General features: G+C 36.2%; 3 protein-coding genes across 6 annotated transcripts in view; 1 reads left to right on the top strand and 2 right to left on the bottom strand.

Annotated features, from left to right (window-relative positions):
* LOC136029076 (probable methyltransferase-like protein 24) overlaps positions 1 to 21,194 on the bottom strand; it is a 44,327-nt gene extending 23,133 nt beyond the window's left edge. The window contains exons 1-2 of one of the 4 annotated variants that reach the window (XM_065707125.1): positions 21,065 to 21,194; positions 6,160 to 6,468 (exon numbers count right to left, since the gene is read on the bottom strand). Coding sequence is in view for 1 of the 4 variants with exons in the window: in XM_065707124.1 (XP_065563196.1) it covers positions 2,556 to 2,594 (39 nt within the window). In the remaining 3 variants the exon portion in view is untranslated. Of the gene's footprint in view, positions 1 to 2,555; positions 2,844 to 6,159; positions 6,499 to 21,064 lie in introns of those variants that run through there. The other 3 variants (XR_010617967.1, XM_065707126.1, XM_065707124.1) reach the window with 3 other exon arrangements.
* The window catches only part of LOC136029074 (probable methyltransferase-like protein 24), a 110,336-nt gene that overhangs the window by 74,618 nt on the left and 10,150 nt on the right, over positions 1 to 25,568 (top strand). The window lies entirely within an intron of this gene.
* The window catches only part of LOC136029075 (probable methyltransferase-like protein 24), a 42,937-nt gene continuing 39,944 nt past the window's right edge, over positions 22,576 to 25,568 (bottom strand). The window contains exon 4 of the mRNA XM_065707123.1: positions 22,576 to 22,847. Within this exon, the coding sequence (XP_065563195.1) occupies positions 22,609 to 22,847 (239 nt within the window). The 3' untranslated portion in view covers positions 22,576 to 22,608. The remainder of the gene's footprint in view (positions 22,848 to 25,568) is intronic.

Genomic DNA, 25,568 nt, shown 5'->3' with positions numbered 1-25,568 from the left:
TTAAGGTTTTCATAGAAGGTATGATTGTATAAATTTTAGAGGAGGCTCATTTGGTTGAAAATTGGAAGCTTTAGGTCCCTTATAAGAGTCAAACTGATGGAGGGCAACTGTAGCCCATCCCCGACTACCGCTATTTCCACTAAACGCATCTGATTGAAATTATAAGAAAGCCATTTTGTTGAAAACAGTCCAAAGAGCATATAACAATGCCTCTAGGGTTGACACAACCCGTAAGAACCCTAGGGCAAGGGTTGCAAGTTATACCCTGGGGCATATAAGGTTTTCGTAGAATAGGTGGTCATAAAAACTGCAAAAGAGACTCCTTTAATTGAAAAACGAAAGTTCTAGTGGCCTTTCTAATAGTCGAAAGTGATTAGCGGAAAAGAAATTATTCAGTCTATGATTGGGGCTGTTCCCTTCTCAGCGCCCCTCTATTTGCGCTAAAATTGTTTATTATTTTAAAAAGTAGAGTTATGACAAAGAGGCAATTTTTAGTTTAAATAGAGGGGTGTTGAGGAGAGGACAGCCCTTTCACATACGGAATAATTTCTGTTTGTTTTAAGTTTAATGTCACTCCATACTTTCAGTTACAAAAAACTTATTTTTCTTTATCAAACAGTTCGTGGTAACGAACTGTAGTAAGGAGCGACCCGGCTCAATAGTAAACGGAGCTCTAAAAACGGAATTTCGATGCTAAAAGATATATCAAAAGAATCGGGTTTTTATGCTGATTTCAAATATATAAGTTGTATCAAATTTAGTCCTTGTCATCAAAAGTTAAGAGCCTCAGAAATTTGCCTTATTTTAGAAAATAAGGGAAAACACCCCTAAAAGTCATCAAATCGTAACGAAAATCACAGCATCGCATTCAGCGTATCATAGAACCCTATAGAAAAAATTTCAAGGTCTAATCTACAAAAATTTGGGATTTCGTATTTTTTGCCAGAAGATTAATCACGGGTGCGTGTTTATTTGTTTTTTTTTTGTTTTTTTTCCCAGGGGTCATCGTATCGACCAAGTGGTCCTGAAGTGTTGCAAGAGGGCTCATTCTAACCGAAATGAAAAGTTCTAGTGCCCTTTTTAAGTGACCGAAAAAATTAGAGGGCACCTAGCCCCCCTCCCACGCTCATTTTTTCCCCAAAGTCAACGGATCAAAGTTTTGAGATAGCCATTTTGTTTCGCATAGTCGAAAACCATAATAACTATGTCTTTGGGGATGACTTACCACCCACAGTCCCTGGGGGAGGGGCTGCAAGTTACTAACTTTGACCAATGTTTACATACAGTAATGGTTATTGGGAAGTGTACCGACGTTTTCAGGTTTTTTTTTTGTTTGGGTGAGGGATTTAGGGGAGGGAGTTATATGGGAGGATCTTTCTTCGGAGGAATATTCCATTGGGGAAGAGATATTCAATGAAAAGGGCGCAGGATTTTCTAGCATTACTATTAAAAAAAAAACAATGAAAATATAAACATGAAAAAGTTTTTTCAATTGAAAGTAAGGAGAAGCATTAAAACTTAAAACGAACAGAGATTATTACGCATATGAGTAGTTCTAAAAATACTTTAGCATAAAGAGCGAGGTATTTATAAGGAGATTCGCTCTTTATGCTAAGTTATTTTTAGTAATTTCAACTATTTATTCTATGGCCTTTCTGATTCAGGGGTCATTCTTAAAGAATTGGGACAAAACTTAAGATTTAGTGTGAAGAGTGAGGTATTAACGAGGGGACAAACCCCCTCATATATATAATCAAAAATATAAGAATATAAAAGTTTGTTACGTAAGTTAATTCTTAAGTTACTCATATTTTTTACTAATAAACACGTTCGTTTTTAATTAAAAGTTCTAGTTGTCTTTATAAGTAACCGAAAAATTGGGGGGCAACTAGGCCTCCTTCCCCACCCCTTATTTCTCAAAATCGTCTGATCAAAACTAAGAGAAAGCCATTTAGCCAAAAAAGAATTAATATGCAAATTTCATTTTAATAATTTATGTACGGAGAGCCAAAATCAGACATGCATTAATTCAAAAACTTTCAGAAATTAAATAAAAAAACAAGTTTTTTGAATTGAAAGTAAGGAGCGACATTAAAACTTAAAACGAACAGAAATTACTCCTTATGAAAGGGGCTTCTCCTCCTCGACACCCCGCTCCTTGCGCTAAAGTTTGATTCTTTCTCGCAACTCTACTTTTTAAAACAATAAAAAACTTTAGCGTAAAGAGCGGGGTGTCGAGGAGGAAAAGCCCCTTTCATATAAGGAGTAATTTCTGTTCGTTTTAAGTTTTAATGTCGCTCCTTACTTTCATTTCAAAAAACTTGTTTTTTTACTAAATTTAAACAAAGCACAAATACATATCATTGTTTAAAGAGACATTTTTTTTCTTTTTTATCGGTCGGGATAATGACACGTCTGGGGGCCATTAAAAAAAGTCTCTTGAGTACCCCTTGCACAAGCACATAAATGACCTAAAATAATCCATATTATTATTTCATTTAAAGAGCTGTTATTCATTTTATTGAAAATTTCGAAGCACCTCTACTTTTACTTACAAGTGGTTTCGCTGAATCGGACAATCCTCCACTAAGCATAAAAGTTCGTGTTTCACTTCTATCACACGTATCTTCTTCATTTTTATTTTTTTTCAGGATGTAATATCGTCATAAACATAATTATTTCTAAACAAGATAAGGTTAAAATAACCAGCCAAGAAAAATACTATGGTTTCCTTTAAATAACATTATAGAGTAAGTAATTTATTTTAATTTCGCAACCATTTGAACTTTTAAACGCTTATTTAAAGCGAATAACTTGCCAAAGTTTAGATGCAATTTCAGACTGAGGAAGCATAGCCAGTAGACCGAAATAATGAGAGTGCTTGTTGCCAAAGCGTGACTTATTTGTTGTTTTTTTGCCTTGCATTCATGGTTCGATGTTTTTTTTATCTCTTTTCGCGACTTTTAACCTGCTGGTTTTTGTATTTGCTTCTTTATATTTTACTTTTAATTCGTTGGTGGTTATGGTTAAATCTTCTATAAAGAAGAATTTTAAGATCTTTTTTAAGCATATTACTTAATCTTGTATAAAAATGCTCATAGTGCCATGCACTAAGTAAAAAAAAGGGCGAATCAGTGCTACCTCAGCTTAAATGTAACTTTTTCAAATTTAACATGAGAGAAAAACCTGCGGTTTAGGGTTAAGAGATGTTGAGCAAGGTAATTCCAATGGCGTATTTTTGATTCGACCCGCCACAGATTTCAAGTGTTTTGAAGGTTCTTTCAGAAATTCCAATAAATTATTAATTTTTATTTAAAGTTTAAGATGGATAATAGATAATAGTAACCGTTCTAGATCAGCTACAAACGGCAAATGTTTTAAATTTCAAAACCTCTTTTTATTTGGTCACTGTGGGTAATGGTTTACACTTTTTACACTTTACTAGGTCACAACACAGGGTGGATGTTTTATAATTAGTCAAATAAAAGAGAGATGAGCATGTTAAGAATGATATTTAGGGTACTTAAATTTACCCAAAAATTAACCATCATAGTTTCAGAAATCCGTCGCCATAGTCAGATTACCCTTACATAACCATCAGAATACCCTTATAGCTGTGAAGAGTATAAGGTTACTTGTGAATTAAATGTAAATGAAACATTTTTTCCAAATAAAGAGCGAATTTAAAACTTCCGAACGTCCAGCAAGTTCCTTGGCTGAAACAAGCAAAATTCACCTTGAATGAAGAAATGAGAGCTATATCAAACAGAAAATGGGTCTACGCTGCTTGGATTCTACAGCATGATAGATTGCACCAATATTTGGTTCACTTCGTTAGCGAAAGCGTTGAACTTTGGATTTGTTGATTTTCCATCCTCCTACATGAGGAAACCAAGAGCTGCATCCAAGTGAATGGGAAGCGAAGCACGTTGTTCAACATCACAACTATTGTGCGGTGAGGGTGTGCTTTCGCCTCAGAATTGCTTAATTGTGTCATAGACCATGTCATGACTCGAACAACCAATTGATTGCCCTTTGGCCTCCAATGTCAAGATCGAATCCCAACGGACTTCGACTTCGCAGATGCAATTGACTCGTTTCTAACTCTGTACAACTGCTAACAGACGTTCTGAATATCCTGCATGAAGAAGCTGAAAAAGTTGGACTTTAAGTAAATTGGTAAAAAAAACTAAATAGGTGTAGTTGAGTCGACAGCCATCGGTTATGCCTCCGGAATTCAAAACTTACACAGCAAACTCTCATATGGTTTCTGTCTCGTCTTTGGATGCCACCAACAAACTGTGCTAGAATTATATACGACTTTGACCCCACATCCCATGGTTGGATACGCCCGAGGGGTAGACCTAGGACCAGATTGGAGGAACTTTCACAAGTTCCACAACATGGCCTATATTGCTGCTGTTGAGGTCTCCCTCATAGTAGCAGAGAGGTCCATCTGGAAGAAAGAAGTTGTTTTGCTTTCTGCGCCGCATACCTAGCGGCAGGAACCTTAAGTCAAGTAAGTTATCTATTAAATGCAGTAGTTGTCAAACCTCATAGCTTTTAAAATGGTTTCTTCAAAGTAGAAAACTAAATCTTGAACACGGTCTCAAATAGTGGCAGTCCTAGGCCGTGGCAGGGGGAGGGGCAGCTGCTCTTTTTCAGTTTTTCTGGCATCCAAAATTACGTTCCAATTATGTTATATTTTTACACTTTTGTGCTATGCCTTGCCCCTCCCCCAGATTATGAGGCTTAAAACCGCTACTGATCTCAAAATACGCAGTATCTGATTAAAATCAACTTTATTCTCTATTTCCAAATACATTATTGCCATTAAGTTCGCTCTGTATGCAAGCTATTGCTGTACTATTTTGCTCCAAAATATGAAATTTAACTCCAAGTATTAGCCTCTTGAGGCTCAGCCTCTCAGAAACCCTAAATTTTCTCAAATTCATGGGTATGTCGATATTTTATATATTATTGTTCTACCTGAAATACTGCAGGACAAAAAACGTTAAATTTAAACGTTGATATTTAAACGTAAAACGTTGGAATTTAACTCCAATTATTAGGTTACTTCTGAAAATGCATCATGTACAACCTAAGGCTATCTTATTTTGCCTCTAAATAAATCTATTTTTTCATTCATTTTTTTGATACAAAGAAAAATTTGATTACAAGTCTAACGTCTTAGCGGATACGTTCTTTGCTTAATATTGCGGAACTAATCCAATATGTCACATTATTTATTGTAATTATTGTGTAACCACTTGAGTTAAGAAAAATTATCTGACTCAAAATGCACCAAGTACGAATAAAGGGTTGACGATTAGCCAACATATGTAACCCCTAGCCCTGAACTTAAACATGATTTTCCATTCTTACTTACAAGTCATTCTCTATTATGGAGCAGAACACCCGAACAATGAAACTCTGAAGCTTGTCACCGGCAGACTTGTAAAGGTCAAAAGCCTAAAATTGCTTCGTCTTGGCTTTAGGAACCTGCCTAGGAAATTCCGAGTACGTATCCTTTAGAGCGGAAGGTGAGTAAAGTACAGAAGAAGTGAATGCCACCCGATCCTTTGAAAATCCATCCCCTCTATCTCCTTGTCAAACATTCTTTGCCCCAATACGTTTCAAGGCGGATCTGGGATTGTTCATAGAAAGAACGGAGAAGTGTTTACAACTGTGAAAATCATCATCCTCAGATCTCATTGGAACAATGTAGTTGCCCCATAAAAAGCCGATTGGTGCCAACAAAACTGTGTATCTATTTGCTGAGAAATTGATGGTGGGGGTGGTGTCGGAAAGGCCGAGAGCCCACTTTGCGCCTCTAGTAATACAGATGGATAATTATTGTGTGATTCCACCTGAAGCAAAGTGTAACATGCCTATCTTTCTGCTAAAAATTCGATGTGAGGAGAGAGTGGAGATAGAGGAAATGGAGAGGACACTGTCCCTTTTTATGCGTCAAACCATACCGATTGATAATTATTGTACATTTACGAAAGGATAAAGTGTAGGATTCCCACCTTTTCGCTAAGAATTTGATAGTTTGCGGGGTGGGAGCTTTGGAGGATCCATCGTTCCGTTATACTCCTCCAACAATACGGTTATTATATTCTTATTTTTCAAGTCTTGGCGATTGAAAATACTTACTTAATTCCAGTTCAAACAAGTTGCCCACTTTTCTTTCAGAGTTTAGATGACCGGAAGAGCCATGAGCCAAGTTTTTTTTTACTCTGATGAGTTAGTTGGGAAGTCATTGAAGAATTTTACTTCGAACAGGAATTTTCCTTTCTTCCAAAATAATTCGTCTGAATTTGAAAATTTTTCGGATTACAGTCTAACTTCAATTTGAACCCATTGCTTGCTTTCTAGCTTAGACGAATCTTTCTGCTCTAAAGCAGAATCAATGCTCGAAGAAATGAAAGCTTGGCAGACTGACCATAGATACACTTCTCTGAACTAGAATGTAAAACTCTACTTCACCTCGCATAAATTTAGTTTCAAACAGTTCGTGGTAAAGAACTGTAGTAAGGAGCGACCCGGCTCAATAGTAAACGAAACTCTAAAAAACGGAATTTTGAAAATAAAAGATACATCAAAAGAATTGAATTTTCACGCTGATTCTAAATATATAAGTTTCAATTAATTTGGTCTTTTTCATCAAAAGTTACGAGCCTGAGAAAATTTGCCTTATTTTGGAAAATAGGGGGAAATATCCCCTAAAAGTCATAGAATCTTAACGAAAATCACACCATCGCATTTGGCGTATCAGCGAACCCTATAGCAAAAATTTCAAGCTCCTATCTCAAAAAATGTGGAATTTCGTATTTTTTGCCAGAAGACAAATCACGGGTGCGTGTTTATTTATTTATTTTTTTTTTCTTTTTCCCAGGGGTCATCGTATCGACCAAGTGGTCCTAGAGTGTCGCAAGAGGGCTCATTTTTAAGGAAATGAAAAGTTCTAGTGCCCTTTTTAAGCGATCAAAAAAATTGGAGGGCACCTAGGCCCCCTCCCACGCTCATTTTTTCCAAAAGTCAACGGATTAAAACTTTGAGATAGCCATTATGTTCCCCATAGTCGAAAACCATAATAACTGTGTCTTTGGGAATGACTTACTCCCCCACAATCCCTGGGGGAGGGGCTGCAAGTTACAAACTTTAACCAGTGTTTACGTATAGTAATGGTTATTGGGAAGTGTACAGACGTTTTCAGGGGGATTTTTTTGGTTTAGGAGGTGGGGTTGATCGGAGGGGGCTATGTGGGAGGATATTTCCTTGGAGGAATATGTCACGGGGAAGAAAAATTCAATGAAAAGGGCGCAGGATTTTCTAGCATAACTATAAAAAAAAACAATGAAAAAATAAACACGAAAAGTTTTTTCATTTGAAAGTAAGGAATAGCATTGAAATTTAAAACGAACAGAGATTATTACGCATATGAGGGGTTCTAAAAATACTTTAGCATAAAGAGCGAGGTATTTAGGAGGAGACAAATACCTCGCTCTTTATGCTAAAGTATTTTTAGTAATTTCAACTATTTATTCTACGACCTTTTTGATTCAGGGTTCATTCTTAAAGAATTGGGACAAAACTTACGATTTAGTGTAAAGAGCGAGGTATTAACGAGGGTACAAACCCCCTCGTACACATAATAAAAATATAAGAATATAAAAGTTTGCTACGTAAGTTAATTCTTAAATTATGCATATTTTTTACTAATAAAAATGTTCGTTAAAAATTAAAAGTTCTAGTAGCCTTTTTAAGTAACCGAAAAATTGGAGGGCAGCTAGGCATCCTTCCCCACCCCTTATTTCTCAAAACCGTCTGATCAAAACTAAGAGAAAGCCATTTGGCCAAAAAAAAAAAATTAATATACAAATTTCATTTCAATAACTTATGTGCGTTTTACTGTTTTACTGTTTACTGTTTTAAAAAGAAGAATTGAGAGAAAGAGTCAAACTTTAGCGTAAAGAGCGGGGCGTTGATGAGGAAATAGCCTCTTTCATATACGAAGTAATTTCTGTTCGTTTTAAGTTTTAATGTCGCTCCTTACTTTCAGTTAAAAATTTTTTTTTTTTTTATTTAATTTGACTCAAGGACAAGTGAAAAGAATCCTGTTTAATCCCAGGCAAGTTTTTAGCTTTTAAGTTTTTACGCAACTTTTCAAAATGTAATCTTCTATGCATGAGTGCAGCTCGAAGTCAGCATATTTTATACAAACTGGCAAGGTTAGACCCTTAGCATTTCTTCAGAATAAACTGGAATCAGAATATAGGGAAATTAAAAACAGGACGAACCAAATTGTTGCTCCAACCACACAATTACAGAGAACTATTAAGCCACACTGAAAACAAGCATAACCCAACACTAACAAGGACAGTGTACCGCTATATCATATGCTAAAGACTTTACTTAACCAATTGTTTTCTATATATTTGAGAACAGTGGAATTGAAGGAAGAAAACATTGACAAAAATGAAATACTTTAAAACAAAACAAAATGAATTGCCTCAAATGCTGCATGTCCAGAATTCTTACCATATATCTAGAATGTTTATGAAAAGTAGATTTGATATTGTCACCCCTTCAAACACCCTGAAAAGTCTAAATATAATTTGTTGCCTGCAGTGGAAGCTAATGAAATAGAAAAAGTAAATACGTTCTGAGACCATACTGGCTATGCATGACGTATGAAAACTAAGAAAGGAAATAATAAATGAAAAGAGAAAAATCAAATAGGTGAAAAACGAGGATTTTATCAGCCAGTAGCAAAATATGAAAAACAAGCAAATATTTCGACAAGGACCTCCGCCAAGTCGTCCTCAGTGCTAAAAAAAAATAAAAAAGAAGAAAAAAAAACAAAAAAAAACAAAAAAGAAACACCAACAAAATCTAACCTTCTTCAGTGAACTGTACAAGAGAAAAAAAGACACTGAATCAAACCCCAAAAACCAACTTGAAATCAATTAAAGAGAAGTTACTAATTAGATTGAATAAGTATCCTTTGCCTTGCAGCAGATTTCGCATGTCTACAATTTCGGTTTTCATTAGATATGCGGACAGGTTGTCTTAAATTAGACCGGGCGAAAATATTCATAGAGTCTTTTAATATTAAATTGTTATAAATTGGGCTTAAGGAAATATCGACTGTGTCTCTATTTATAGCCAAATTTCTATTTATATGTTGTTTTTTTTTTATCTCAATTGCCTCTTTAAAAGATTGTGGTAGGCCGTTTACGGTAGAGATTAAAGTTGCCTCTTCAAAAGGAACTAAATGGTCAGGAATTTCGTATATATGCTAGGCCAGAGCTGAAACATTTATTAGTGAAAGGTATACCTAACTTACAAATTAGCTAACGTAACGAACTTTTGCATTCTCATGTTTTTATTTTGTATATGAGGGGGTTCACCCCCTTGTCAGTACCTCGCTCTTTACACTAAAGCTTAAATTTTGTCCCAATTCCTTAAGAATGACCCCTGAATCACAAAAGCCGTAGAATAGATAGTTGAAATTACTAAAAATACTTTAGCGTAAAGAGTGAGATATAAGGAGTAGGTGAGCCCCTCATATGCGTAATAATTTCTGTTCGTTTTAACTTTTAATGTTGCTCCTTACTTCCAGTTGAAAAAACTTTTTCATATTTATTTTTTCATTATTTTTTTAAATAATGCTAGAAAATCCTGCGCTCCCTTCATGGAAATGTTCTTCCCCCATGACAAATTCCTTGATGGAAAGCTCCCCCCAACATGTCACCCTCTTCTCAACTCCTCCCCCAACCAAAAATCCTCCTGAAAACGTCTGTACACTTTCCAATAACCATTACTATATGTAAGCGCTGATCAAAGTTTGTAACTTGAAGCTCCTCCCACGGGGACTGTGGGGGAGTAAGTCGTCCCCAAGGACATAGTTATAAGGTTTTTTGACTACGCTGAATAAAATGGCTATCTCAGAATTTTCATCCGGTGACTTTGGGAAAATAGTTAGCATGGGAGGGGCCTAGGTGTCCTTCAGTTTTTTGGTCACTTAAAAAGGGCACTAGAACTTCTCATTTCCGTTAGAGTGAGCCTTCTCGCAAAATTCTAGGACCACTGGGTCGATACGATCACCCCTGGGAAAAAAAAAACAAACAAACAAACAAATAAACACGCATCCGTGATCTGCCTTCTGGCAAAAAATAAAAATTCCACATTTTTGTAGATAGGAGCTTGAAACTTCTACAATAGGGTTCTCTAATTCGCTGAATCTGATTTTCTAAAATAAGGCAAATTTTTTCAGGCTCAAACCTTTTGATGGGTAAATCCAAACTTGATGAAACTTATATATTTAAAATCAGCATAAAAATCCGATTCTTTTGATGTATGTCTTAGCATCAAAATCCCGTTTTTTAGAGTTTTGGTCACTATTGAGCCGGGTCACTCCTTACTACAGTTCGTTACCGCGAACTGTTTGATCATATAAAAATGACCAGAGAAAAATGTTGAACAAAGAATGGCTAAATCTGAAACAAGTGCGGTAAGTACGTATATTATAAGTAATTTGATTGTTTGTATTAAGAGTTTAGTTTAGTTTTTGATGCGTAGCCTCGCAGTTTTAGGCCTCATGATCGTGGGGAGGCAAGGTAAACCGCAGTAGTGTATAAAATACAACCATGGCGTTACGGTCATCGTTTAATTGGTTGAAGAGGACAAAACAGTAGCCAGGGAGGATTGGAGAGGGTTAATGGGTGTGAAAAAATTAAGTTCCCGTCCCAAGCCAACTGATGGCAAAGGCGCATCTAAAGTATTAGAGGTATTAGAGGTATAAAGTATTAGAGGGGGTCAATTTGGCAAGGACGCCAATAATTCACCGAATTGGCACGTTTATTTAAAAAAAGAGCAAGAGCCAAATGAGGATACCAGAAAATTTGTAGGAGGGGCTGCGGGGCCCATGACAGATGGTTTTCGGGACCAATTCAGCAAGAGCCACGAAAGGCAAAAGTCCAAAAAGTGATATCCAAATCTCATAAATGGAACAAGAAAGATCGTGAAAAAGTGATAATAGGCGAAGGCATACGCGTCGTAATTTAATCGGGGGGGGGGAATTATTATCTTAGGATGAATAGGAATTTCATCTTCTTTCATTCTCTTTCTCTCTCTCTCTCGCTCACTCTCTCTTTCCCCGTTTCTCTCCATTCTTCGGTAACTGTCCTTTATTTCATTTGTAGGAAAAAACATTGTCCTTTGATCCAGCCTCAGTCCTGTCTATTATTTTGTTTTTATTAACAGATAATTCAGATATTGAAAAACATAGTGTTTTATAAGACCATTACTGAATTTATCTGAATTTATTTAGATTATATCCGAATCCTTTAGATATCTTCTTTAGATTAACATCTATAAGATTATATTCAAGTCCTGTATACGGAACGAGAAAAAATCCTAGTTATCCGACTTTCTCTCTCTCCCCCCCCCCCTCTCTCTCTCTCTGTTTCTTCCCATTCTTCGGTAACTGTTCGTTATTTCATTTGTAAAAACAAACATTGTCATTTGATCCAGCCTCAGTCGCACATATTATTTGTCATGTATACGGAATAAGAAAAATCGTCCAAAAGCGATAATAGAACAAGGCGTACGCGTCGTAATTTGGCGGGTGCGACTATAAATATCTTTAGCTAGTTGTCAAACTCTCTCTCTCTCTCTCTCTCTCTCTCTCTCTCTCTCTCTCTCTCTCTCTCTCTCTCTCTCTCTCTCTCTCTCTCTCTCTCTCTCATTCTTCGGCAATCGTTTATTATTTTATTCAAAAAAAAAAAACAAAAAAACATTGTCATGTGATCTGGCCCCAGTCGCGTCTATTATTTTAGTTATTAGTAATAAGTGATTCTGAAATTGATCAACCTGGTGTTTTATCAGGCCATTACTGAATTTATATAGATTAGATTCGAATCATTAAGATATATTCTTTAGATTATATCTACAAAATTATATTCAAGCCCTGGTATGCGGAACAAGCAAAATCGTGTAAAAGTGTCTCTCTCTCTCTCTCTCTCTCTCTCTCTCTCTCTCTCTCTCTCTCTCTCTCTCTCTCTCATTCTTCGGCAATTGTTTGTTATTTTATTTGTAAAAAAAAAAAACATTATCATTTGATCCGGCCTCAGTCGCTTCTAATATTATCCTATGTTTTGTCTAAAACCGATAATAGATAATCCTATATAAGGTTTTTTAAATAGATAAAAAACCGATAACCGATAATCCTACTTCGTCTAAAAGAGTATATTCCAAGTCCTGTGTATGGAAGAAGAAAAATCGTGTAAAACCGATAATAGACAAAGGCATACACGTTGTAAGTGGACTTGGGAGAAGGGGTCTTCAGTCTGTTTGGCTGGTTAGAAAACTCTGAATTGAGCTACCATTACTGGATTACATTAGATGGATAATATAGCCCAAAAAAGTAAGACCATGGGCAGACTGACACAACAAAGAAGACACTAAGATTCGACTGTGGAGGACACCAACAAGGGGTGTGGTTTAAAATTTATAGAACCTGAGATTCAAGGGCCTCCTCCCCATAAAATACAAAATTTATCATCCTAATTTTTAGGGCATCTATACACTAGCAAAGCTTCGTCTAATCTCAGTTTTTAGTAGCAATTTTAAATAAAATGACCACAAATAAGGCACAATTTTATTTCTAAAAACAATCAATATAATACAAAAGGCTCTATAGAGAAGCTGGCTGGACTAGAAAGTGTGAATTTATAAAAATGTTCGCTGGAAAATGATACGGCAGAAGTAGTCACTGTTGCATATACATATTTTGTTATTAGGAGGCAAGGTAATCCAGATTATCAATCCCTCTTATTGCCACATGAAACACTCAGTGCAGTGGTGAGCCAGAGGCTTTAGGAAGTCATCTACACCTCAGTCATCATCTCCGCAGGTGATGCTGAAGTTATACTTCAGGAAAACCAAGTGCGGAAGTGTGGTTTCAGACCGTGATTAAGTGAACTTGAAAACATCGAGGTTCAAAACTGAAGCTCGGGTAGCCTTCTGTCTCTCAATTCTCTAGAGATCGTCGATTGTCAAAAACCCTTCAAATAGCACTTATTCATTTTAGGAAATAGCAGGTCAATTATACCAGCTTGGCAATCTGGTCTCTAGGGGTGTTATCGGCGATCTGAAACGATTCTTTCTGGCAAAAAACTTGTAAAAATTTCAGGTAGCTGAAAATATTCTACGGGACTGTTGGAAAACAGGAAATTACATCGAAAAATGGTTGCAATCATCTTACAGGTAATTGTCTTCTGCTAATGATAGTACCGATTTTGTTCTAAAAGCAATATCCTTCATTGAGTACACTTGTGGAAAAGAGCTAGACATTTTCTAAGATTTCTAAGCGATTAGAGGAAATAGAGCAAAATCCTGGCAAACATTTTGTAGCATCTTCAAGAAGCTACGGCCGGATATTAAAAGCGGTATCTTCCACCAATGAATACTCGAGTGATTTTTAAATATAAATTTTCAATTTTAACAGGGGATTTTCGAGTTTTATCAGTTCACTTAATCACGGCCTTCAAGTGCGGAAACATAGAATAACCAAACTGTCGTCCACTGGACTCAGAACCAAGTTAGTGGCGGAATGTGGTGCCGGTGGCTGGAAAAAAGAATCGTAAAAAAACGAACCTAATTCTCCCACAGCAAGTGTAAAAGACTATTTGACAATCTTTACAGACAGCAAGCCTAAAGGAACAGCAGAGTGCTATACCAATGTACGAGGAGATATGAACACTAAGGCTGTGCGGGGTATTATGGGAACAGATGGAGGCTACGCCACGCTATTACGCCACGCGTCTTAGGCGTCTGCCCTATGTCAAAAATATTTTCATGAAAACTAAATCGACAATTGGCAACGTATGGATGGAGATGTTGACGGAAATCTTATAGCAGAACGGAGAGGAGCTACTGAAAATGGCAGTTTACAAAGACAGGTTTCTGAATAGTTCCTATTGGACTAGATTAGTGGGCGACGGGGGATGGAACAATCGCAGCAATGGCCATGACTAGACAGCCAAAGGATGTGTAGGGATTTTCATTAAAAAACTACCATATGTAGGAATCAAAAATAAATATTGTTATATTTGCTTCAGAGCTGGGAAAAAGTAAAGACAGTACATAACATACCACAAGGGAAAACTATAGAGGACGGAGCTCGTATCAAAGGCCTAATAAAGGGATTCAGGACTCCACCTAAAAGTAAACCACAAATACGATAGCCAAATTCAAGGCCAGCTAGAGATCACTAATCAAGAGCAATGTCATCTGCTGGTCTACAATAATCAAGAAGACTGGAGAATAATAAAAGTTGAAAGATCAAGGCAGTATTGGGAGGGTTTTTGGATGGATTGCTTGTTGCCTGAAATAGTTGACTCAAGAATGGATAGGAATTTAGAAATAAAAGATCCAGCATGTGTCACAATAGCCACATATAAAAACAAGCACTCATTTCTAGTCGTAATGAAAAACGTGCATCAACTTCCGAAGAAGCAAGCAGAAAAAAACGAAAAACTGACCGGAAACTTGACTGGAAACCGGAAAAAAACGGAAAATTCCTCAGAAACCCAAGATTTTTCATTGTTTAACTGGTCGGAATCCGAAAATGATCAATATATTTTTATTTTAACTCGATATTAAAAAGAATAGCCAGCTGCTTCTACTTTCGTGTTTGATCCGATTTCGACATCGTAGAGCCTTTTCTTTTGCTTTGCATATTTTTACGAATAACTGCAACGTCCTTACTAAAAAAAATGAAAAAATAAACTTCATAAAATTTTATCGTATGATAAAATCTTCTTTCACGGCAAAAGATAGCTTAGAGGAATAGCTAACAGGCTGTTCAAACAGTCAGTGTACACCAAAATATATAGAAACAACCCCTCAGCTGAGTGAAAATACACGAATATCTTTTGTCTCAGTGCAGTCCCTCACCTAACACAAAGCACCATGGATGCTACTGGTATACTTCAAGTTTTCTGGTTGCAAAAGATGTCCTTATTTTCTGAACAAGTTTTATTTCTTACTTTTGTTGTACTCTATCTTTGAGCCTATCGGTTTTCTGCATTAAAAATATAATAATTATCACTAGTATTATTCTCCTGTAATAGCACATTCAGTTTCTGATGCGTAATATTGGCCACTATCAAACGAGTACCCAGAACCCTTCATTCCAATCCTCGGTCTTAGGACAGATTCACCTTGATAACCACCTTGATTTGATAGAAATAGCAAGTGTCTCACACCTTTCTTGTATACTATTCATTGAAAATTTATCGCGGCTCCATGATAAAGATGGTTCTAGATGTTTACACTCCCAGAAAATAACACCCGGAACCCTCCCCCCCCCACCATCAAGGAAAATACATCCCCACTGAAAAGAACCCGTGAATTTTCCACCAGACAATACCCCCCCCCCCGAAGAAAACTCTCCCGCGAAAAATGCTCGTATGTTTCCCAATAACAAATACTATCTGCAAGCAATGTACAAATTACAAAACTTAAAAAGGTACTTGAGCTTCTGTAATGGGGATCTATGATTTTTGTTAGTAGTCGGGGAGGAAGGGAAATACCTCAAAGAGTGCACTTTTAGGCCAAAACATTCCAGCTCTCATTGAGCCATGAGATAAATACATAATTAGTTCTAAGGGAATGATGAGGAGAACATGGAGGTAGAAATTTATGTATAGTCCCCATGGCCATAACCTGGGTGTTTTGGGGTCAGGCGGTATTTCCTTAGGGGAAGGAGTGCAAAAGGAATATTAAAAAAAAACTCATCAAAATGTAAAATTGATATATACTTTCTTATGATTTCTGGGAATGTTTTCGGCCTATTCTTTTATTATGAATGTAAAGAGTAATATTAATTCCAAAAATGAGCATAATTTCTTTCGTACAGGAGGAGGACTGTCCCTTCTTCATCCACACCTTCGACACATAGTTGCAGAAGCTTAGGAGGGTGTTCATTAGACCAAAAATTGAGATTTCTGGTCCTTTTTTATAAGTCAAAAGTGAGACCAACTATCCACGGGGGGGGGGGGGGTTATTTCCCAGGGGGCAAACGCCGGTCACCAGAAAAGATATATTCTGTCAATTCTGCCATTCGTAGAAATCCAGGCTAACTGCTACAGTCGAACAAAATTTGAGATTTTTTGTTCCTTTTTTGAAACGCATTTATAACTATTTATTGTTAGTTATTCTATTCGCATGCATTCCCTTTTCATATTATCGAAAACTTTCAACCATTTCAAGACAAAATGTCTTGTCCCAGGCAAGATTTGATATCCTCTCGAAACTTACCTTTTGCCTAGATATTTGACAAGTGTCAATCCCCGCTGTTATTTTATCTGAAGACGTGTTTTTTTTTTATTGTATTACCGGTTGTTTACTATTGACAGAGCGGGTGACACTGATCCAGTTTTTGGGCTGTAACGTTGTCATCTGAGATTCTGTCCCAAAGAAACAGGTACATTGGCCTTAAGGCGAACTCCTCCCCCAACTTACACTTAGAAACACTGAGCCTTCTCTATTTTAGCTGAAGCTCTATTGTATACAATTCTATACAATTTTCTCAAGCTTCAGCCAAATCATAAACTCATATGAAGCGTCAAAATAAATGTCTATGTTGCCATTTATTTTGTAGAACTACCTGCATCTTTAGAAACCAATGCTCCATCATAGGAATTGCTGCCTCTGAAACAGGAGGCTCAATACGGCTATAGTTTTTTTTTAGTAATTCTAAATCAACTGACTATCTCAGAATTTTCACACAATAGCTTTTTTGACATTCTTTTGTTTTGTACCAAATCGTTGTTTTGTACCAGAAAATGCTTGAAAACGCCGCTTTACTATGGGGCAGTCTTTTAGGCCGAAACAAATATCTATGTATTAGACATTTTTTTAATAAAGAGATATGCAATTCCGCTTCCCCTGCTTCCGACCCTTGTTACAACGGTTTCACTTTTGATTCTGCTGGCTTCCACCCCGGTTCAACCGATTCCAGTTCCTACTATGCCCCCTCTGAATTTGGCTCTCCATGGCTCTCGTTGCGTCAGTTCCAGGTTCCCCACGTCTGCCCTCAGATTCCACAATTCCTATCCAGTTAATTACTCTCCAACTCCCAAGTCCAAGTTTCCAAGTCAAGTCCCATCGATTCCAAGATTTTGAATGCGGCTGCCTCCATGGTAGTTTATGAAAATAATGACGTAGACCACACTGCCTTTCCATAATACAATAACAAAGGAGATAATAATGAGGACTTTTTTCCCAAGACAGTGAACCAACAAAACCTATTTAAATATTTCGCCTTTATATCTAAGAGCCGTCTTCAGCAGAGAAAATAATAAACAATGAAACACTTACAATAAAAGTTCTCGGTTAAAAATCCATTTTTTTTTTAAATAGCCTTGGCATCATTACTTCTTAACGAAAAGTTCAGCCAAGACTGTGTGATAAAAGCTAACATTTTACAAGCTAAAAAGGTTCATTCATTTCACTAACTGTATTCATTAAAAATTGGAATAATTTATTATTGCTATATTTGCCTTCTCTGCAGCTAATCTGATAGTTCTTTTGGGATTGGGCTTGTTTTTATTCGTTCCTATTTTTATTTTATTTTGAATCAAATTATTTTCTATAATTAATTTTGTGTACATAGGGTTAAGTGTGTATTCACCCAAGTCTCTATTTAGGGATGTATTATTATTTAAGTTTCGTTTGATTTCGATTGCCTTGCAGACAGTTTATTTGATTCCTAGGTCATTGCTAATTAGAATTGTTTCGTCAAATAGAACATAATGGTTTGGATTTTCGAAAATATGATTGCTTAAAGCTAATTTGAAAGATATGGAGTTATTTTTCGATTTTAATGCTTTTTCAATACTTTCTTTGTGTTGCTGTAATCTTGTTCCTAAATTTGGGTGGATTTCCCCAATCTAAATTTTGGTGGGTTTGGTGTGGTAATAATTTCCACAACTACATGGTATTTGATACACCCCTCGTAGACGAGTAACTGGAAGCTTTATCCTTACCAAAATTGAGAAGATTCATTATACTTAAATTACTCGTGAACACAACACGTGAATTGTTTTTTAAACAAACTTTTTTCAGTTTTGAAGTAATTTTCGGAATATAAGGTAGGTAAATCGTGCTTGTGGGTTCATTCGAATCGTTTACTGGTGTGGGATTTAAGGCTTAAGAAGAATGCATCTTTAATCTTTGAGCAATAACAGTGTTTATGAGAGAAATTGGATACCCGTTGCCAAAAACTATGTCTGTAATAAAATTTAATTCTTTTTTAATATACGGCTCTGAACAGATATTAAGTACTCTATCCACAAGAGATATTACCACATCTCTTTTAGCCTGTGGAGGATGGTTAGATTTGAAGTGTAGGTATCTATTATTATGCGTAGGTTTTCTGTAAACCGTAAAATCAAATTTATTCACACTGCGTGTTATCAATACATCTAAAAAAGGTATTTTTCCATCTCTTTCGGTCTCTAGAGTGAATTGCAGGTTTCTATCGTAAGTATTTAAATGTTCTAGAAAACCTTTAAGTTCAGTTTCGCCATAATTCCAAACTGAATTATGGATTATGAAACTGAATTATGACAAACTGAATCATAAACTTATGATTGGCAAAACATCCCTCTTTTACGCATTATCACGCTTAAGGGTTTTACAACCTTCTCTCCCAGGAAAATAAATTTATCGACTTTAAATTTACCATGGTTTTTATTTTAACTTGTTGTGTGCTGATTTATGTTCGTGAAACTTGTTGCGTGTTTGTTTTTCTCTTCGTGAAACTTTTATCCTGATTTTTATCTTCGTGAAACTAAGTTGTTTCGTAGAACTGATTTTCTTGATCGAACTTGTTGCATGTTAATTTTTTGTTCATGGAGCATGTTACACGCTAATTCTTGGTTATGAAACTTGTTGCATGTTGATTTTTCTCTTCTTGGAACTTGTACATTGACTTTGCTCATCACAAAACGTATTTTGTTCATGATACTTGCTGTGCGCTGATTTTTGTTCGTGGAACCTATTATACGACAATATTTTTGTTCGTAAGACATGCTGTATATCATTGAGTCCCCTCTGAACTTTTTACGACCATCTCTTCCATAAAATCTTATATACCTCAGGGCATAAGTTACAACCCTTCGGCTGGGCTATGAGAGAGGGGGTTTGTTGACCCCAATTTTTTTAGGGGGCGTGGCGCTAGTTGCCATAGGATCAGTTTTGACTCTAAAAAGGTAATTAGAGCTTTCAATTTTTTATCATTTGTCCCCTCCAAAGTTTATACGACTACCTCCTCCGTAAAGACCTTATATACCCCCCGGGCATTAGTAACAACATAAGAACAAAATGGCTACATATATAAAAAAAATCGATCAGACACAATTTGGAAAAAGAGGGTTAGTGGCTAGTTAAAAGTACTGACAGGCAATAGTCGACTTTATGACATGTTATATTCCATAGAGCTGGGTCATCCGGGCATCCAGCAAGGACAAACCTTAATTTAACGCTCATAACAAAAAGGCTATCCGAGCAAAACAAAAGGCATTCAAGCGCTGGCTACACTCAAAGAGTGAAAAGGACAGATTTTAATTTCTCAAAGCACGTCAATTTTTGGCACACTATCGTGGAGAAGAATTCACCTTTGCTGAATTCTCGAATCCAAACGATGACGATAAAGAAGTTCCCGAGTTCTCTCATACATTCAATACTGCCTTTGATCTAATGAACTATTCTGGTCCTACAGTCGTGTGCATTCTGCATCGTCTTAATGTAACCAAATCCACAGATCTTGACAGCATACCTAGTTTGTCTGGAAGTCCTGTAGTATCAAATTAGCTGGACGTTTGCCATCGCTTTCCTGGAAGGGCTTCCGAAAGGAACCTTTCCGTACTTATGAAAAACCACCAATTTCATTCGTGGACCTAAGCTAAATGACTATGCCAACGACTGTGGGGTCACATAGGTCTATTAGCCTCCTCTCTTGCATTAGAAAAGTCTACGAAAGCGTTTCTAATCACACACTTTGTCTCTAAAACAACATGTTTGGTGACTATCAATATGGATGCCACCGAAAAGCTTGAATACCTCGTGGCCCAGCGCCAATAGTGGGTCTAACTTCCGTCAAAAGAATACGACGTATTATTTGACGTATTAGACGATTATTATTTGATTATATTAGACGTATTATTTGACCATTGTATTAGACATCACTAAAGGTTCTGACAGAGTATGGCATCGTGGTCTACTAACTAAACCATGCGCATGTAGTGTCCATGGAGGTGTATTAAAAGTAATAAAGTGGTTTCTTTCTGATCATTCACTGTAAATTTTTCTCGACAGGCTCACTTCCCTCGAACATCTAATAAAGGCAGGTGTAACCAAGGGTAGTATCTTGGGACATATGTTTTTCTTTATCTAGGGCATAAGAGAAACCTTGCAATCCCTCTGAATCATTTGGCTGATAACACCACAGCATATGTGGCTACCTCAAAACGAAGATCCAGCTCAAGTCTCCCCACCATTACAGACAGATCTTGTAAATTGAAAAGTGGTCTGACACATTAATGCGTCGAAAACAAAAGGATCTGCTGATTTCACGATTAAAAGCGTGACGCATACATAACAACTTTATTTTTAAGAATGAAACTATAAAAAAAAGTCGACAAGGTTCGTCACCTTGAAATCAGCTTCTCCACAAATATCGCTCGGGAAGCCCACCTTGATTAGGTGAGATCCTCCTGTGTAAGAAAGTTAGGGATCAGTTTTCACTGCAGAAAAACTACCACCACCAAGCTTAATTATCCCACTTTACAAGTCTTGCATCAAACCTATCATCTGATGGATTCCAACTGTATGCTGGTGCTCCAAAAACACTTTTGACACTATTTCAAAGGACTCAGAATGGACTTGTAGATAGATTTAGTCGTTACCAATGACTTTCTTTAGTCTGTTAGAGAGAGTTTAGATGTAGTGTCGATGGCTGTTTTCTATATGTACAAAAATTTACCTCTTTTATAGACCTTTCTCGTATTGTCCCATCCATTGTCCAACCGTCAAGTAGACATAAAGGCACATAGATCGGTCCAGTTATTTCAAGATCGACATGTCGAGAACAGAGTGCTTGAAGAACAGCTTCGTTCGACGTCGCCTCTCCTGGGGATCTTCCTGGGGACCTTCTTCCTAAAAGTTTTTCTGTTGACTCCTTAAAAAGAAGACTTCACAACCATTTAATTTCTCAGGATGAATTGATGTCAGAGACTTTTGGCAAATTGAATATTTAAAAATACAAATTGAAGAATAAAAAGAATTTATGGTATTGTAATTTTCCACTTATTCATTAAAAAATCAAATTTCATTTTCACTGTCGTTGATAAATCATACAATACCTAGTGTCAATACCTGATGCCACTAATTTAGGGATAAAAAATTGCTTGTGGTGCAAGCTTCGACTTATCCATTCAGACAATCAAATTTTGTATTCGCTGTTCTTGGTAAATCATATATTCCAAAATTCCTAGTGTCAAGAATTTAGGGATAAAAACTGTATGGTGGTGTAAATTTTCACTTTTCCACTCCAACAGTCAAATTTCTTTTTCACTGTCCTTGGTAAACCGTATATTTAAAAATAGCTGGTGCTGTGAATTTAGGGACAAAAAATTGTGTGGTGCAAGTTTCATCTTATCCATTCAAACAATCCTTTTGACTGTCCTTGGTAAATAATGTATTTAAAAATACCTGTTGCAGCTTACTTATGGATAGAAAAATATGTGGTGATGTGAGTTTCCATTCAAAGAATCAAATTTCATTTTCACTGCCTTTGGTAAACCATATGTTAAAAAAAATATTTTGTGCCGCGAATTGAGGGGTAAAAAAAATTATGTAATGCAAGTTTCCACATATCCATTCAAGCAGTCAAGTTTCATTTTCATTGTCCCTGTTAATCATATATTTATAAGCACCTGGTGCCGCTTTATAAGCGGCACCAGGTGACTGAAAAATGGCACCAGACACCGGCACCAGGGACTGAAAAAATGAGTAGTGTAAGTTTCCCCTTATCTTTTCAAACGATAAAATTTAATTTTCACTCTCCTTGGTAAAACATCTATTTAAAAACACCTTTTGTTTTTTAGGAAAAACTTCTACTTAATATATATTTAAAAACACCTTGTGTTTTTAAGGAAATTTAAGGAAAAACACCTATGGTGATGTAAGTTTCCACTTATCTATCCCGACAATTCAATTTCATTTTCACTGTCCTTGATAAATTATATATTTAAAAATACCTAGGGCCACGAATTTAGAGATAAAAAAATTATGCAAGTTTATGTTTCCACTTGTATATTCATACCATTAGAAATCATTTTCATTGTCCTTGGTAAATCATATACGGTGCTTCGAAATTAGATGTGATAAAATTTCTGTCGTTACAAACACTGAGATCTTACTTTCACTGTCCTTGATAACTTAACGACACATGGTCAGTAAAGCAAATAGTTTAGCTATGGAGTAATACGTGTATAAGGAAATTAAAATACTTTAATACAAAAGAAATCAAGCAAAATAAAACTTCGGATTGTACCAAGCCATCTCAAAAATAAAATGATCACTTATATTTGCGATTTCATTGAGTTTATCAGTGCCCATGCCTGCTTGTGAGCTGAACCTGACAAACCCGTGTTTTTCCAGTTTCCATATTTGCTGGTATCTAATAATATATGTTTCACGCCAACTTCTAACCATTCCATAGTTGTGAGTTTCTAATGCTATTTGCTTGATTTGTCCCATAACACCTAAAAAAAAAAAAAAAAAAAGAAAAAAAAGGTAAATGCAAATCAAAGGAGCAAAAATTGACAAAAGAAAGAGAACACAAATCTCAATTACACAAGGGGCTGTAAACAGGTTTTGTAAAATAAAGAGAAAATAAATCCTGATCACAATCTGTTAGTTATTGAGTCTTTATGCAATAGTCTAAAAGATAGAAAACAGGTTTGAAATATAAAATAAAAAAGTAAAAGAAGACATTTTTTACATCAACGAGATTGTTTATTTATCGAAGCATGTTGCTGAAATTTGCGCTTGCAATCTCACAAGCTTTATATTACATCTGAAAATGAAGGATATGGATTTCTTAGGTTTTACTTTTTCATACATTACGATCTTGTGAGTGAGCTTTTTACAGGATTAAACTGGAAAACAAGGTTAATTCAGCAAAAAGTAAACATCAATATTAAAACTCAAAACGAGCAGAAATCAGCTAATATAAGTAACCAAACCATTCAAAGAAACTGCAACATTTACAGAGTTTTCAACATCTGCTTCATTTGTGGATATATTTTTATGATACTTTTTTGATCTCGCATTCTATGGTGATGTAGAATAATCAAAAAGATCAAGACGGCTAGACTACGTTTTACTGTATGGCCGGCGTTTACCCTTCCCCCGTAATATACCCCCTCCCAGAAAATATCCCCCGCGGAAAATCCCTCCGGAAAATACCCACCTTGCAGAAAACTACCCCTCGGAATAAAGTCCCCTGAATGACACCCAAGCCCCCGAAGACTGGTTATTTTCCAGTGACTTTTGAGTTGTGAAAAAGGAGTAGAATTCTCAATTTTTGAATTAATGAGCACCCTTCGAAGTTTTTGTGACCATGAGGTGGAGCTCTAGATGAGGAAGGGGCAGCCCCCTCCTATACGGAATAAGTTCTGCTCATTTTGGGGTTTAATGTTACTCTTTACTTCGTAATAACAGTGTAGACCCGAAATATTCCCAGAAATCAGAAGGGAGAAGATGTAAATTTCAAATTTTGATGCGTTTTTTAAATTTTCTTTTGTACCCCCATCCCCCCAAAAAATATTCCTAAGAAAAAATCCTAGTTACGGCCTCGGGAATTATACGTTAACTTCCACCTCAACCCACCACTCGTCTCCCCCGTAGAATTAATTCTGTACTTATCGGATAGCTCAATGAGTTCTGGGATGTTTTGGTATTAAAATGTACCCTTTGAGGTATATCCCTCCCTCCTTAACTATAAAACAATCAAAGAACCCCGTTGTAGAAGTATAAGTGCCTTTTTCAGTTAATTTATCCAATAATATTACAGATAGTATTTACCACTGGGAAATATGCGGACAATTTTACAGGGGAGTTTTCTGCAGGAGGGCTTGCCTGGCGGATTTTAAGTGGAGAGAAAATTTCTGGTAATAATTTCCTTTCAGGGAAGATCAAATTATCTGACAAGATTTTTCCTTGGAAAAATATGGGTAATGTCCACAAGGGTGATGCAAGGTGGAGCCTCTCTTCTTAAAGCATTAAAATCAACGCTAGAAATGTTTTTGTGCAATAAAAAGGAGGTGCATCCTTGAAGCATCTTTGTGGACATTAACCAAATTTTCTAATGGCAAAATCTTGCCATAAAACTTGATCCCCGCTCAGAATTTCCCCTGGACAGTTCCTCAGTGACATTCTCTCCATATTTAAAATTGTGCATCCAAAGAGGAAGAAAACAAATAAAAGAATTCCGTAGAAGAATTACAGGGTAATTCTTCTCAAAAATTTCTCCCCCTTGAAAATCCCACCCTGCGGAAAACTTCCCCACGAAAAATGGCTATTTTTAAGGGAGAGAGGAAAGGAGGGTGGAGGTAAAAATTGATTTATAATCTCAAGGAAGTTTTAGTTGTTTTATAAGTCAAAAGCAACTAGAGATCAGTCAGCCACCAGGGTTACTTTCCACAGGGGGAGGGCGGGGTATTTTCCGAAAGGAATTTTCCAAAGTGGTATTTTCTGGGGGAAGGAGGGATTTTCTGGTGATACTTTCTGGCTGAGGGGGGTAATCACCAGCCACCCAGTAAAACGTGGCCTAGCCATCTTAATCTTTCTTTCGTTGTAGCCCTAGAATGTAAGATCAAAGAAGTTTCATAAAAATAGTTTCCCGAAATGAAGCAGATGTCGAGTACTCTGTAAATGTCGCAGCACTGTTCGTTTACAGCAGAAGTTCCCAATTTTTTTTTTCGATTACTTTAAAAATTTTACTGGTTCTGGTTGACCCCCTTTAGCTACATTTCTAGCATATTTCCAAAACCCGATAAAAATGTGAAGATCAGATTTACCTATGGGAATTTGCTTTGTGGCTCAGTTCCAAACAAAAATTAACAGTTTTCGAGAAAAAAGTGAGAACTGGTTGGTTAATTAATAAACTAATTGTGCAGTGAGTGGTTGTCAAAAAAAAATTGTGTCTATTCAACTTAATTTTTTTGACATCTACTCACAGCACAAGGAACCTGTTTCTCACTTATTTTATTCTCACTAAATTTTTTTCTCACTTATTTTATTAGAAATAATTGGAATGAAAAAAGAATACTTTCCTGTGTTTTATATATTCAAATATGTAATTATTATACTTTTAATTAATAGAGTAAACTAAGTTTTATATTTCTACAATAACAATCACAAAATAGTCATATATTAATGAGAAAAATGTACTTGATGAATTGAGAGCAAATTACCTATAT

Source organism: Artemia franciscana, chromosome 7, assembly GCF_032884065.1.
Source record: "Artemia franciscana chromosome 7, ASM3288406v1, whole genome shotgun sequence".
NCBI lineage: Eukaryota > Metazoa > Arthropoda > Branchiopoda > Anostraca > Artemiidae > Artemia > Artemia franciscana.
Note: the sequence above shows the minus strand (reverse complement) of the source record. Positions and strands in the feature narration are given on the sequence as shown.